This window comes from Delphinapterus leucas, chromosome 11, assembly GCF_059928025.1.
Source record: "Delphinapterus leucas isolate spDelLeu-1000000601 "Yukka" chromosome 11, BTC_Dleu_Yukka2, whole genome shotgun sequence".
In the NCBI taxonomy this organism is placed as follows: Eukaryota; Metazoa; Chordata; class Mammalia; order Artiodactyla; family Monodontidae; genus Delphinapterus; species Delphinapterus leucas.
The window spans coordinates 81,674,828-81,690,526 of NC_143139.1; the positions used below are offsets into that span (position 1 = coordinate 81,674,828).

At 37.8% G+C, this 15,699-nt stretch overlaps 1 protein-coding gene across 3 annotated transcripts in view; it reads left to right on the top strand.

Moving 5' to 3' along the window:
• Positions 1-15,699, top strand: part of NR1H4 (nuclear receptor subfamily 1 group H member 4) — a 48,989-nt gene that overhangs the window by 27,010 nt on the left and 6,280 nt on the right. For 2 of the 3 annotated variants that reach the window (XM_022599924.2, XM_022599921.3), the window contains exons 3-7: positions 2,523-2,675; positions 4,606-4,739; positions 6,239-6,337; positions 6,663-6,762; positions 11,778-11,924. In XM_022599924.2, the coding sequence (XP_022455632.1) occupies positions 2,523-2,675; positions 4,606-4,739; positions 6,239-6,337; positions 6,663-6,762; positions 11,778-11,924 (633 nt within the window). The remainder of the gene's footprint in view (positions 1-2,522; positions 2,676-4,605; positions 4,740-6,238; positions 6,338-6,662; positions 6,763-11,777; positions 11,925-15,699) is intronic. The other variant, XM_022599922.2, reaches the window with a different exon arrangement.

Here is a 15,699-nt window from a genome sequence, read left to right on the forward strand (position 1 = left end):
TTAACCATATTCTGTCCCACTACATGCCCTCATCCAGCTCCCACTAATTCTCCCCACACTCTACCCTCCCATCAAGATGGATTATCTACCCTTCCTTGGAATTTCCATAACTCCGTGCATTTGCTCATTTCCCAGACTGTCCTTCCTCCCTCAAAGTTCATGTTTCAAAATCCTACTTATTCTCTGAGGTCCAGCTCAAATTCTACTTCCTTCATGAGGTCTTCTGTGATTCCCCCTACTTGGAATTAATCAGGGCCATTCCCAGCCCATATAATACCTTTTCCTCGAGACACTAGACTTTTAGCTGATGGGAAATTGTCATATTATACTTATTTTACTAGGACAATTTTTATCGCCTTCTGCTTGGAAAATTGTCATAACAAATGTGCAAATCTCCAAGTCTATGATGGAATTGCCGTCTCCCTTTAATGTGGCACATCCTTCACAAGCATTTAGTGTGGCCATGAAATGATCACTTTTTCATCAATAATTTATTACTTAATTAGCTATCCTGTCACTCTGCATTTTTATTGTGTTGTGATTTTACTTCTTTGTCTTCCCCCTAAGTTGGAAGCTCTGAGGGACAAGGAATGTTTTCTTCATCTTGGTATCTCCCTTGCATTCTCTGATGCAGCTTTCAGATAGTAGGTATTTAAGATTAAGTTATTCTACTCTTGTGATGCAAGGGGGGCAATTATAACATAGTGGTTAAGAGCGTGGGCTTTGGTGCATGACTGCCTGGATTTAAATCTTTTTAGTCCAATTATTAATCATGTTATCATGGCCAAAATATTTAACCTCTCTGTACCGTTTTTTTCATCTGTAACATGGGGACACATAATATTATCTTCATCATAAAATTGATATGGAGATTAAATAACTAAATGCAGGTGAAGTGGTTAGAACAACAGAGAGTGGGTGCTTAGTAAATGTCAGCTATTATTCCAACAGGCTGTTAAAATAGGAAGGACACTGCTGTCTCAATTTTGGCAAAGGCGTGAAGACAATAGATGCTACATTCCAAAGTGAGCCCATCTTGCAGTGGGTAGTTAAGAACTAGTTAAATCCCTCGCTTACTTTGAGGGTATGAAGTGAGCAGGAGTTGGAAGTTAGAGTGATCTTGAAAGCTTTTGGAACGTGTGATTAGTGTGCTAGGAATCCCACATTCCCATTGCAAAGGGGTGGGGTGTGGCTGTCTGCCCCTGGGGGCCACCGCTGGAAAGTATGGGACTTTTGTGAGGACTAGAAAAAGGTGTCCCCCTTCTCCAGATAAAATCTGTACACTAAGGAGGCCCTGCTGCCCCAGGCCCGATGGAAGGGTCTTCAACAGGATCACTCAAGGAGATTGACATGTATTCCCTGCAGCTGAGGGACACTGAAGATTGGCCTCTGACTTTCACCTGAGAAGTTGAAAGGGCAAGAGGGTGGGTAGCTGGCTGCTCATAGGTAGGTGGGAGCAATTTTCTCTGAGTTTGTTGGAGCAGAGAAAACTGGCATGGGGTTGAGTCCATGGAGTGGAGGGACCTCAGAAGAAAGAGGATGCAGGTGAATTGCCGAATTCCAAGTTGCTGAAGAATGAGATGCAAGCCATGGGCTAGAAGAGAGACATATTTGCCCTCAACAAGGAACTGCAGAGGAAAGTATCCCAGTGATGGGAGGAGTTCTCCAAAGAACCCAAACCAAAGGAGAGTCAGTTTCCAAAACTTGCTAGATACAAACCAGCTTCTAACAACACCAGGCAAGTAAGCTCTTTCCTGTCACTTCTTCCCCTGCCTCCCCCAGCCCAATCCTTATTCACCACTCCACCTCGACTCCAGAAGTGTCAGGAACCATGGCCATCCAGGTCTATGGGTGGAGGAGGAAGAGGAGAAGCAGAAAGGAGGCCAGTCAGTCCCCTCCCCACCTCCAGGCAGCTGAACTGTAGCGGCTGTAGCTGTAGCTGTATGCTCTCCGGGGAGATGTTTATTTTAAAGCAAGGTTGGCATGTTTATTATTATACCAAGCTGCGTATATTAAGTACTGAATTGAAACCTCAATGCTCACTTCCGAGTCTGACCTCTGTATCCAGAACTGATCATTCAGTCAGCCTCTCTGCCTCAGCACAGCCCAGGAACACGGAATTTCACTAGTTCGGTTGTTTGCCTCTCTTTGTTCTCAACCAACCTGTAAACTGTAAGAGGGCAGTGATAACTTATTCACCCCTGTACCACCAGCACCTAGAGCTCATTAGTGCATAATGGTCTCCCAGTAAAGATACACTAATGAAAGTAATCTATCTTTTAAAACAAACCAAGATTTTTCCAAAGAGAGGCTATAATTCAAATGTGTCTTTATTTTTGAGAAATAAATCATTAACAACAGCAGCCATCTGGACCGTGCAGCACAGCCAAAAGTACATTTGTCATCGATATGGTCAAGGATGGTCTGGGTGCCCCACGGGGGTTCATGAGAAAAATGCTGTGGCATCTCTCAATCCAAGTGTGTTGTTTGGAGCCTCTTACTTCTTTCTGTTTCTTCCCCAGGTTTCTTCAGGAGAAGCATTACCAAAAATGCCGTGTACAAGTGTAAAAACGGGGGCAACTGTGTGATGGACATGTACATGCGAAGGAAGTGCCAAGAGTGTCGACTAAGGAAATGCAAAGAGATGGGAATGTTGGCTGAATGTATGTATACAGGTATTCGCAACAAGCAATTAACTTCCACTAAAAATCTCTTAAGGAGGCAGATGTCAGGTAACTCACATGATTAGAATTGTACGTCACATATTAAAGAAGAGACTTACTAAGCCGTCTAAGTTCTTGAAAAGGGTAATGAACCACTGAAATTGTCGAAACTGTCAGCTAAAGAGCATCTTATGCACCTGAAAGAAACAGCTGTGTTTTGGTGTCCATTGTTGCCATGAACTATATGTGAAGTGAAATGGCATTAACATACAGTCAAAGTAACATGTTTTAATAAGCTACAAAGAATGACAGTCTAAATGTTTCCTCCAAATATGATTTAATATCCTTCTTATTTATTGTTTAATCAGCATAAAAATTCACAGTTGTGGGAAAAATTAAGAATGTTCTATAAGGTGTAACTGCCTCTGAATTGTCTAAATAGAGTTTTAAACCTAGTCATTTTATTAAGACTCCTTTTTCTCTTAGTGCAGCTTTGAACCAATTTGTATAGGTTTACACAGGAAATTACTCCGAGTTTTAATATAATTCGGTCCTTCAATCAGATAAAGAGACACTGTGTTAACTGCTGGCTTTGTGAGAAACCATAATCTTCATCAAAATTTGGAATGCATGCTCGTACATAACATATTAATTTTTCATTCTGCAAATTCTACAGACCACTCAGATTCTGAGATATGTCCTATTCCTGCTCAAAACACAAATAGACAAACAAACGTCACCAAGGGGATGATAACATTCAGAGAGGGAATGCCACATGAAATAAAAGCCTTTGGAAGGTGACTCCAGTTCTATTGTTCCCCAACTGCAGGCAACTGGGATGGACCCAGAGAAATAACGCGTGCAGGAGGGGGGTAAAAATAGGTCAGTGTAAATAATCCAGCTCTGGATGGATGAAAATTTTATAGTGCCTGATCACAATCTCTTCTTAGCGTATATGAAACAAGAGACTGCAGTAGGGGCTGTGGCTGGAATCCAATCTTGCAGTGGAAAGACTTACTTCGATCCTGGGTGGTTCATGTTCCTCATCACTTAAATATGAACCTGTTCCAGCAAAGTCCTGAGGACATTTTTCATGACTCCACCTACAAGAGTCTATAATGTTATTTACGAAAACACAAACTTATCTAGTAACAGATATAAGAGCTTTTGTATGATCCTATAAAATAAATACCCTGGACAAAGAAACTCTTGGAACTTCGTTTCATTAACATTGAGAGAATAAGGAAGTTAAATAGGAACATGGGAGATTGTTCTTCATTATTTTACTAGTTCTGTTTAAGTATAAATTTATGGTGATATTGTACGATTATTCAAAAGAAAATTTCAAAGTCCCCTGGAGATATTTTCATCTGTATCTATATTCTTAATAATTTATACAGTTCTGAAAATTAACAGGACTTTAAAATTTTTCCCTAAAGGATGTTGACATCATTTTACTCAACACATTTACTTTTGTGTTTAATGTGAAATTGGATCTACTTCTTACAGTACAGTTATGTAAACATCGATGGAAAACAATATTAATCCTATGTTTTGAAACACTAGCTTTCAAGGCCCCCTAGGCCAGCAAGAGGGTGAGTGTCATTCACCTTTTTTATTGAATACCTTACATTTGTACAATGCTCTGGTGTTACAGATTCTTTGCAGAAAGCTCATTTAAAAAAATGACCTAATGATATTTAATCTACAGATAACTCTGTGGGTTAAATATTATTCTCATTTTACCAAGGAAGAAACTGAGGCTCTCAGGAGATACATTTATTTTTCAAGACCAAGTCTTAAAGTGTCAGTAGGGCTAGAATTAGCTCTGTGCTAAATGGCAAAGGAGACCTTTTGAGCGGACCACACCTCAGCTGCCTTGGGACCACAAACCCAACAGGACTTTCCTTGGATGGCCAAGACTCTCTGTTTATGTTTTCAGGCTTGTTAACTGACATTCAGTGCAAATCTAAAAGACTGAGGAAAAACGTGAAGCAGCACGCAGATCAGACCATTAACGAAGACAGTGAAGGACGTGACTTGCGACAAGTGACCTCGACAACTAAGTCATGCAGGGTAATGACGGGCCAGCGCGTCCACCATAGCCGGTGGCCACTGAGCTTCTAGGATGTTGTGACTTGGGCGGGGAGCTTTCACACCAGGGCCACAGCCACAAGCAGAATTTCATTTCAAGTGTGCATCAAAAGCTTTTTAGTCAAGAGAGTAATACATGCTTCCATGTAAAAATTCAAAGGATAGCAGTTACGTAAACATGGATGAAGTAAAATCAGTGAAAGTTCTCCATCTCCCTGATCCCATTCTCCTCCTGCTTCCCAGAGGTAACCGGTGGGAATGGTTTGGGCTTTAAAACAAGTGTCGATGACATTTCTTTCCCTGTCAGTGAGAAGGGAGGCTGAGACTGGAAAGGATGTGGACTCAACAGGGGTCTGTGGATTAGTCCTTATCGAGGGGTAAAACAGGGTGAATACACATCTGTGGGTAAATAGAGAAAGGCCCTTCTCCCTGAGGTCACAAATTACTCAAGAAATTCTTTGAGTGACTCAGGACAAAATAGAGGAACAGCATCTTGGATGCTTAGCCAAACATGTTGTGATAATTCACAGAACATTTGGAGGAATTTTAATTTGCCATTAGTTGAAAAACCTATAATCCATGATTGATTAAGTCACACCCTTCTCAATATTTATTATACTACTGACAAAGAAAATTTCATCCATGTTTAGTTTTGCAAATACGTTATTTTGTGTTCATTTCATAAAAAATAATTTTATGTAAAAAGTACAGTTGACCTTTGAACAACTTGGGGGGGTAGTTAGGGATGTCCACCCTCGGGCAGTCGAAAATCCACATATAATTTCACAGTCTGGCCCTCCCGTAACCTCAGTTCTGCCCCTGTGAATTCAACCAACCACAGATTCTGTAGTGCAGTAGAACATGTTTAGTAAAAGAAATCTGTGTATAAGTAGACCCATGCAGTTCAAACCTTGTGTTGTTCAAGGGTCAGCTGTATTACTTTGTCATAGTGCTTCACCAATAACACTTTGGTAAAGGAAGCAACAAGTCGACACTATTATTCACACTCATCAAAAGATGCTAATCAGGGGGAAAGAGGTGTTTGTGGTCTGGATTGTCCAGATTGATGACTCACTACTTTGGGGGTTGGCAACAGTTCTGTAAAGGGCCAGATATTTTAGGCCTTGGCCACATGGTCTCTGTGAGAACTACTCAACTCTGCTATGGTAGTAGGCCTGATAGGCTTCATATCCTGATTATTATTTATTCACAAGAAATACATGAAAGGACTATTTTGTTATCCCTGTTTTATAGATAGGAAAATTACCCACTTGGGACAAATTTAGTGAAATGTGATGTGGCTTGCCCAAGGAACTAGAGAAAGCAATTACACCTTATAACAGAGTGCATGCACAGTTTCTGCCATATTTAGGGCTTTTTTCAACAATTTCTGCTAGTGGTTTACTCCAGATGAGGGTACACATGGGAAACATGCCTTATAACTAGCTTCCCTGACACCTTTCATTTTTTTGCCAGTGTAGGAGAAAACTGAACTCACCCCAGATCAACAGAATCTTCTTCATTATATTATGGATTCATACAGCAAGCAGAGGATGCCTCAGGAAATAACAAATAAAATTGTATGTACAGTATCTGAAGATACATGGGTTTAAAGTTAATATTTTCTGGAGCTTTTACTACCTTGGGGGTCAAATTCATATATGAATATGTTATTTAAAATGATGAGGGCTTAGAATTTAAGTTGTACATTTAAACTTTTTGCAGCATTAAACAAAGAGTAAGAAGTCTCATACCTAGCTTGATAATAGTAATTGTTCTCGAAGGATCTGAAAAATTTGAGCTGGGTCTTAAAATTTATTATCTAAATATGGTTCTATAGTGTAACAATATTATATTGATTTCTCCTTCTATCTACTTATTGTTTGCTTTCTTCTTAAAATTTAGTTAAAAGAAGAATTCAGTGCAGAAGAAAATTTTCTCATTTTAACTGAAATGGCTACCAGTCATGTACAGATTCTCGTAGAATTCACAAAAAAACTTCCAGGTATTTTTACATGTAGTTACTTTTCTACTACACTGTGCAATATTCTTGTGACATTGAGAGGCAGGTCAGTTCATTGTAAAAAGGGAGTAATGCCACATCTGCTTTATAGCTTTTTATTTATTTACTTATTTTTAAAATTTTATTTATTTATTTATTTTATTTTTGGCTGCATTGGGTCTTTGTTACCGTGCGCTGGCTTTCTCTAGCTGTGGTGGTCCCGGGCTACTCTTCCGTGCGGTGCACGGGCTTCTCATTGCCATGGCTTCTCTTGTTGCGGAGCATGGGCTCTAGGAGCGTGGGCTTCAGTAGTTGTGGTACGTGGGCTCAGTAGTTGTGGTGCACAGATTTAGTTGTTCCATGGCATGTGGGATCTTCCCGGACCAGGGCTTGAACCCGTGTCCTCTGCATTGGCAGGTGGATTCTTAACCACTGCGCCACCAGGGAAGTCCCCCACATCTGCTTTGAATTAATGTGTCTAATTACTATAGACAAAAAATATTAGAGCCAGATAGGATATTTTAAATTATAATAATTCTCCAAATCGATAGATTAAAAAATTGAGACTTTCCAAAGTTGTCGTTCATCCATTTATTCATTTAATAAGCATTTTTTTGAAATGTACTCTATGCTAAGTACCTAGCAATTACCATCAAGGAGAGTGATTAAAGGCTAAAATTTTAAAAAACCCAAAAAAAACATGTATACAAAGTGCTGTTGAACAGAGAGAAAATGATTCCTAATTGTATCTGAGAAAGACAGGGAGACTTCAGAAAGAATCATATTTGAGTGTAAAAGAAAAAATGGTTTTTCCCGGTGGTATGAAAGAGAAGGGGCATTCCAAGTCGAGAGATCTGCTTGTGAAAAGGTAATGAGGCATGAACAAGAATAGGATTATTAGAAATAGAAGAGAAGATTCAGTGTAGCTATAGAATAATGTCTGTGGTGAGCTCCTTGGCTAGACATAAGGCAAGTTGGTACCAGACTGATAAGGATGCCCTGGATGGTAAGAAGTTTTTGGTGGCTTTTTTTTTTTTCTTTTTAAGAGGAACATAATGAGATTTATGTTATAGATATATGGCTTTATTGGGTTTGTGTAAGATGGATTTGAATGAGGAGGGACTGCAGGCAGGGAGGATCGGTTAGTATGCTACTGCACCAGTCCAGGTAGAGGGCTTGAAATAAAGCAATAGCAGTGGGAGAGAGAAGAGGAAACAAAATGAAGAGAGACTCAAAGATTGGTAGGGCTTGATGAACAAGTGTGTGAATGGGATGAGGGAGAGGGAGTTATCCATAGTCATTTAGATGGTGCCAGTACAGAAAGTGAAATTCAAGGTTCTTGTCTCCCAGTGCCACTCCTCCCCCATTCTTTCAGCCACATTATCAATGCTCTATAAGCCAATAGGTTTAAGTTGTTTCAGTGTTTTTAAAATATTTTAGTACATTAGAATCCATGGTCTAGTAGAGTATAATAAATATCTTGCATAGCGACATAACACTGTAATATTAAATTACAGAAGGTGACTTCTGATGTAGGATTTTAATTAGACAGTTTAATTTGCTTTCTTTTGTCAGCATTATGCTATTATTTTATTAAATGTGTCATGGATAGACATAAGCTTATATAAAAGTCATAAGATGTGGGGAGAAAGTTCTTGTTATCATTGAAACATTAATATTCTCTCATTTATTAACAATGAAAGAGAAACTTAATTGTTATATGCTAATTTGGCTGAAGGCAATCATGATTAAAAAAAAGATTACACGAGAGTGATAACTGTGAGGGGAGAACTGGGAAAGGGAGAATATGATGTTCTTTGTTGTTTATGGGAAAAGGTTTTTCAGTTCAAATGGTCAGTTGGTATTGAATCAGGAAATAATTGAAGGCGAAAAAGTATCTTATTCATAGGAAGGTAACTTATCTGAAAGCAATGGCAATATCTTACACACTTCTTCATCTCCAGTGCCTAATCTATTTCCTGAGGGAGAGAAAGAGTACAATTAATGCATGTTTAACGAGTAAAGTAGAAGGAAAAAAATTTAAATGCAGCAGGAAATAAAAGGCAAGAAAACCTTGAGAAAGAAAAAAATGTCTTTTAACAATAATTATAGAAATGACAACATTATTATATATAGTAATAATAGTGATATATAATATCAATAGGAAAGTGTGTTTTGTGAAAGACCCAGCTGAGTCACTCCTTTCAGCAGTTCATTGAGCATAACCTGTGCCAGGCACTGTCCAGGGTGCTGGAGACTCAGCATGGCTCCTGCCCTCAAAGGAGCTCTTAGGTTCTCTAAGGTAGTGACTTTTTGAAGAGTCCTAAAAAAAGACTCAAGTTCTCAGAACAGGGGAAGGTTATTCATTATCAGCAGGAAAAGAGATGGTCAATGCAGAGCTGCTACTTAGAGAAGATGTTCTGCTGCTCTCATTGATCAGGCATTTGTGACACTGAGGTGAAAATGAGACTTAGGACTGATTTAAGTTTCTAGGTTATATTTTAGGAAGAGAAACAAAGGGGCATACCTTCTAAGAGAGTGATTCAGAATCTTGGGTAGAGGGAGACAGGGAGTATAGATTGAAAAAGCCTGTTCTTTACTCTCACGACCTGATTTTACACTTGGGGAAAAATGCAAATTATAGAAAGGGACTTAAATATTTGCTTATCAACATAGGGGTTGAATTTAGAAGATCAATGGACTTTGATAAAAAGTCCTACCAGATACTGCTGAACTGAATGAATAAGCATTTTCAGAACTCTAATGGAAAACTGATGAATTCATAAAAGTGCTCACAAAAGATCAAGATGAAAAAAATTAATTACACGGGACTGAGTGAACTGATGAGGATGATTATAATTTTTGTGACTTTCTGTTTGAATTAAAAAAAAAAAAAAGTCCTACCGGAGACCTTTCCAAACATCCTTAAAATCATGCCTCGGAGAGCTGGACCATCTCGGAAGGCAGGCTCAGCAGGCAGGAAAAGAAGGACATTTCCACCCCATTTTTAAAGTTTTGTATACAAAAACTCCAAATAGATTGGTACCCATTGTAAGTAATTCAATCATGCAATTCAAACAATGCAGAAATTTATGGACCAGAAAGTTAAAGTCCCCTTCACAGCCATCCGTATCATCTTTATTATAGGCAACTATTGACAGAAGTCTGGTTTGATTTCTTTCATATATTTTAACCTATACACACATACACATACATAGGTTGTTGTTTTTAAACATGTAAGTGAGATTATATAGTACATATTTGTTTTGGGGTATCGTTTTTTCTTTAACATCTTCCCATATATGTATACCAGCCTCATGCTTTTAACGGTTGCATAGTATTCCATTGTAATAATAATAGTTAACATTATTTAAGTATTTGCTGCATGTCAAGAATTGTACTAAGCATTTAATATGATTGCCTCATTAATACTTCTGCCAGTCCTAAGGGGTGGGTGCTTTTATAATCCCTATTTTGGAGATGAGGAAACTGAGACACTAAGAGATTGAGTACATTTCCCAAGACCACAAAGATAGTAAGCGTCAGAGACAGAATTTTATTCTAGGCAATCTGATTTTAGAGACCTTATTTTATACTGCCCTCCTATGGATCTACCATAATTTATTTAAGTAATCACCATTAATGGACTCCTGCTATGTTTTCAGTTCTTCAATTCATTCATTTATTCATTGAGCAAGTATTTTTGAATGCCTACCATCAAGGTAGTGACTTTTAATCCTTAGCATTACTCTCTTCTCTGAACTCCTTTGTTATTTAATGTTTTTCTAGGGCATTTAGACCCTGATGGCATTAGTTTATCTCTATTTGTGTTTTGTGTGTCTATGTGTCTGTGTGTACATATATGCATGTAAATTTGTGTTTGTTTCCATTTCATTCATTTAGTCATTATTAACTTGCTGAATAGTCACTATTCAACAAATAATTCTTGGATACCTATTATATGCCAGGCACTTGGGATACAAAAGTGAATAAAACAGGCAAAGTCTCTGTCCCCGAGAAGTTTATACTCCAGGAGAGGTGGCAGATAATTAACAAATAAGCAAATAAACTTATAATATCATGTCAGGCAGTAGTAAGTTTTATGAATGAAAATAAAGCAGGTAGGGACTAGTGAGTGCTGGGGAGTACTATTTTAGGTAGGGTCACCTTGAAGCAGAGGCCTGCATACACTGAGGGAGTGGGGCATGGGGATAGCTGGGGAAGAGCATACACCCTGAGGCAAAATCAGACTTGTATATTCACCACAGAGCCAGAGGTCTGTGTGGCTGGAGCACAACAACTGAGGAGGAGGTGATAAAGGAGAAAGTGAGGTCAGAGAGGCCACTGGGGACTATAGCATATAAGCCTGCATAAGGACTTTGGATTTTCTGGGCAGTGTTATATTTCTTCAGGTCATCAGTTTTTTCCCATATGTCTCTGATTTTCCCTACCCCACATGTGCAGTGCTGAGCTCAGAGCAGATACCTCAGCATGGCCCTGATTGGTTTTTTGGCGGGCGGGGTGGAATGCTACCCATTCTTCACATTGATTAAAGACTCAACGAGTTGGCCAAATATTCATTTAAACCTCTGAATACATGTAAAATGTTTTCTGGCTTGTGGATGCTTCCATTCTGCAGAGTTGACCCTCTCTGACCCTCTCTGATGTGACAAGATATGACTAAAATAATGGCTCAAAGAGAATCTACTTTATCTCCAATATTTCATCTGAATCAGCCTGTCTCTTCCATAGTATATAAGTATACATATTTGGTATGGACTTGATATCCTCTTTAGTCTGGACTTGTTAAATAAATCCTGCTCAATGAAGATAAAAGTCAGCTTCTATTTGGGGGAGTACAATAGATACTTATTGACTCAGTTTAGCTGCTCAATCTTAAAACAATTACAAAATCACTTTATGGAAAGGTTTTATCAATGGGGATGATGGTGATGATGAAATACTGTTATACAACATTCACAATTTTTGATACTGATTTGATTATCATCTTCACTCAGGGTTTCAGACATTGGACCATGAAGATCAGATTGCTTTGCTGAAAGGGTCTGCAGTTGAAGCTATGTTTCTCCGTTCAGCTGAGATTTTCAGTAAGAAACTTCCAGCTGGACATGCTGACCTATTGGAAGAGAGAATTCGAAAGAGCGGTAAGTAATTTGGCTAATGGTAAAAAATTTGTTCCTGCAAGTAAGAATTTGTACATCCCATGAAGGCAGGCCTCTTGCCTATCTTATGCAGTTATATGCCCACTGTGACTAGCATAGAGAACGATACTAAAAAGAATAGATGAGAATTTAGTGACTTGGTTCAAAAATTCTTGTTGTAATAGCAAAATACCAAAAATACTCTTTTCACTGCATTAAGATGAAGGACCAAAGGAGAAATTTTTTAAAGATTGGAATATTAGTCTGATTTTTAAAATAGCCTAAAGGAGCTGGGATTATTCAGTCTAGAAAAAGGTTCATTTATTCAAAATCTTCAGGTATGAATGACTATGTATCAAACTATTATCCATCTCGATGCAAAGCAAAATAAGAAATAATACTAATAGCAACACTTATACATAATTTATTAGGTTTCAGACACTGTTCTGTATACTTTATATGTATTGGTTCATCAAATCCTCATAAAAATCCTATAAGTTCTGGTATTATTCCCATTTTATAGATGAGAAAACTGAGACAGAGAGTGGTTAAATAACTTTTCCAGAGACAGACATGAAGCCTGACTTCAGAAGCCATATATATTAACCACTATACTCTACTGCCTCTCAAGAGATGAAAATGAAATAATAATGAATAACACAATTTAACTTACTATGGAGGAATACTGTGACAGGGAGGGTATGGAGATGACAATGTATGGTCTTTGTCCTCCAGGAACTCACAGACTAGTGGGGAAGGTGTACAAGCAAGTGATTCTAAATCAATGTGCAGTGTAATAGGGACTATAAGGAATGTGTATATAAAATGAAATTGAAGCGTAAAGATGTGCCTGCCTTCCTGTGAATCTACTTGGTGAGTCACAAAAGGCATACAAAGTTGACAATTGAACAATAGAACTTGTCAAGAACAAGTTAAGAACTTGTCAAGCCACAAAAGTCTGAGAAAGGCATTCCAAGAGATATAGCCATTATAACATAATAATATAGAAATTGCAGGTACAAAGATGTGGAGAAATGAGAGAGCATCTGTGTATAGGACTTACAAATACCTTGATATTGCTGGAAAATAATATTTGTGGAGCTGAAAATGTAGTGAGTACTAGATTATTAAAGATGGCAAACACCACAAAAGGAGCTTTAGTTCTTATATAATGGGGATTCTTGGTAATATTCTGAGCAACTATGATACGACCATAGCAGTACTGTGGAAGATCTTTCTAGCAGTAATTTGAAGGAAGGTTTGGAGGAATTGAGACAAGAGGCACGTCTCTATAAAGAGACCAATGCAATAACTAGGTGAGAAAACATGAGGGTCTTGCAGGTTAAAAATATGTAGTGATCAAAAAGAAAAAACCTTGCTTGAGAACATAAGTTTCAGAACTTGTGATACTGCAAGTTTCAGAAGAGTTCAAGAATGAAGTTTTCCAGAACACAATCTGTATGAATAAAATGCATGCCTCCAGCTCATAATAAGATAATTTACCCAAACCTCAACCACATATTGTGACAATAAAAACCATCCAAACTCACATGCTGCTTCGTATTTTATTATCTATAATGATGCTTCCATTTATTAATATTTATGAATTTGCTTCTCCCAGTGGATTTTCAGAACATTGCCTCTTCCCCACACCACAGAAAAACCTGATCTTGCAAGATGACCTTTCAGAATAACTTTTTATTTTTATATAACACATTCTTATTTCTACTGTACATTTAATTCCAGAATAACATAACATTTCAAAGTTACCCTGTTTAAGCCTATAGAACTCTTTAAAGAACATCATGTGAAATTTCTTTTCTTGTTCTTCAAATTCATACTCTTTTGTTTGCTTTTATCAAATCCCATCATATATACAAAGATGCTGTCTCCTGAGACACATTTACTTAGTGAGGGTTACAGGGTTTATTTATATTAATTGAGGCTTCAGAACACATATCTGATACAACCTGTGGCTGAGTTGTCTCTACATAATTCTAGTGCATCAATTTCTTTATTCCTAATGTGGTATTATGCAAAATTCATTTATAAGCTGGAAGTTTTAATAAATATAGGAATAATCATATGATACCATAAAATATGATAGAACTGAAAAGGGCTTTCTAACACTGAATGAGTTTACATTTTAGCATTAAGGAAATTAGCAATAACTTCTCACAGACTTAACAGAACAACTTGTTCTATGTTCACTTCAAATACAAATAACCTCTGAAATTTATAGTATTTTTCGGCCTTTTTTGATTCCCCGCAACAGACATGAGTGAAATATTCAATTCAGTAAGTGTTTATCAGGATGAAAGCATACCTTGTGATTTTACAATGGTTTGCTTTTACATGCATCCTCTCCTTAGTACTTCCAATGGCCCCTAAATGTGAGTGCTGTGTTCCTATTTTATAGATGGGGAAACAGGCTTAGATAGGCTAGGTGACCTGCCCAAGGTCATACAGCTAATCAGTAGACTGACAGAAGGTGAACACAGGTGTTCTACTCAAAGCCCAGTACCATTTCTACACATTGAACCTGTCACTCGCTAAGATATAATATTTGCCCAACTGTCAGCTGGTAGGGAATATTAAGACTCAGTAAGACATGGTTCCTGCCTTTTGGTTGAGTGAGAAAGCATAAGCAGCAGCTAGCAATTTGAAATTGCTTTTAAGCAAATGATAAAACGAATAAAGACAATGAGGTCAGAGGAAGGAGAGATGCCTATTAGAGTAATGAAGTTGTAGTAGATAGTAAAATATACTGTACGTAGTATATTGTGCTTATTTTTTCTGCTCTTTAAATATATATAATTTTGCTGCTTTAACCTTGGCAACTTGTGCAAAATGAAAACAATAAGAACTAAATTCTCTGATGAAGCCCATATAAGCTGATTATCAGTTCATAGACAGTCTTGGAAAGAAAGGTTGGAAATGTACAGAAACAAATGACAATATTTATGAGAAAGTTTAATTTAAGAGTTAGAATTCTTACCAACTCTCATGTTGCTTTTTAAAGTTGTCACACAGTAATTTTGGCATGGACAAATTTGGGAGTCAAATTATAGGAAGAAACCTCTTCAAAGTAAAAGAGATTATTAAAGTAATAAAAGCGTCAGTATTTCCATTGCCCCTCAGCAGTATTCACCAAGCCTTCTGTACTTGCCCAGTTTAGGACATTATGTATTTATTTATGTATCTGCCTCCTCCATTAATCTGTAAACTGAGGACTATTTCCAGCACCATGACAGTGCCTGACACAGATGAGGCACACAAAAATTGGTGAATTTGGTTGAGATGAATCTGAAACTTGACAGTCCAAATCCTGGCAACTCTTAAGCATCGTTATCCTAAGATAAATTTTAGCCAGTAGGACTACTGGAAAGTATGTTATTTATTAAATATCTTAAATATTTTACATTGAAACAGTTATTTTTTGAATTGCTAATGTGACGGCAGCTTTTTACTCAAGGCCAACAGTATGGTACAAGTGACTCACTGAGTGGAGGTTAGCAATTGAAACAGAGGCCAAGGTCCAATCTCTTAGCACCAAGAGAATGTTTCCATTGTCTGAGTGGCATCCTTTCCCCTAGCACATCTCACAGCTATGTAACCTTCACTGCTAGGCACAAACAAAACATAATATTGCCTAATTTAACAAGCATTTATTAATCTCCTACTCTGTCTCCAGCAGGACCCTAGTTACTAAGGATACAGAGAGGAATAAGAAACATCTTTATTGGTTAGGCAGTCTGCCAGGCATTGGGAATACCGC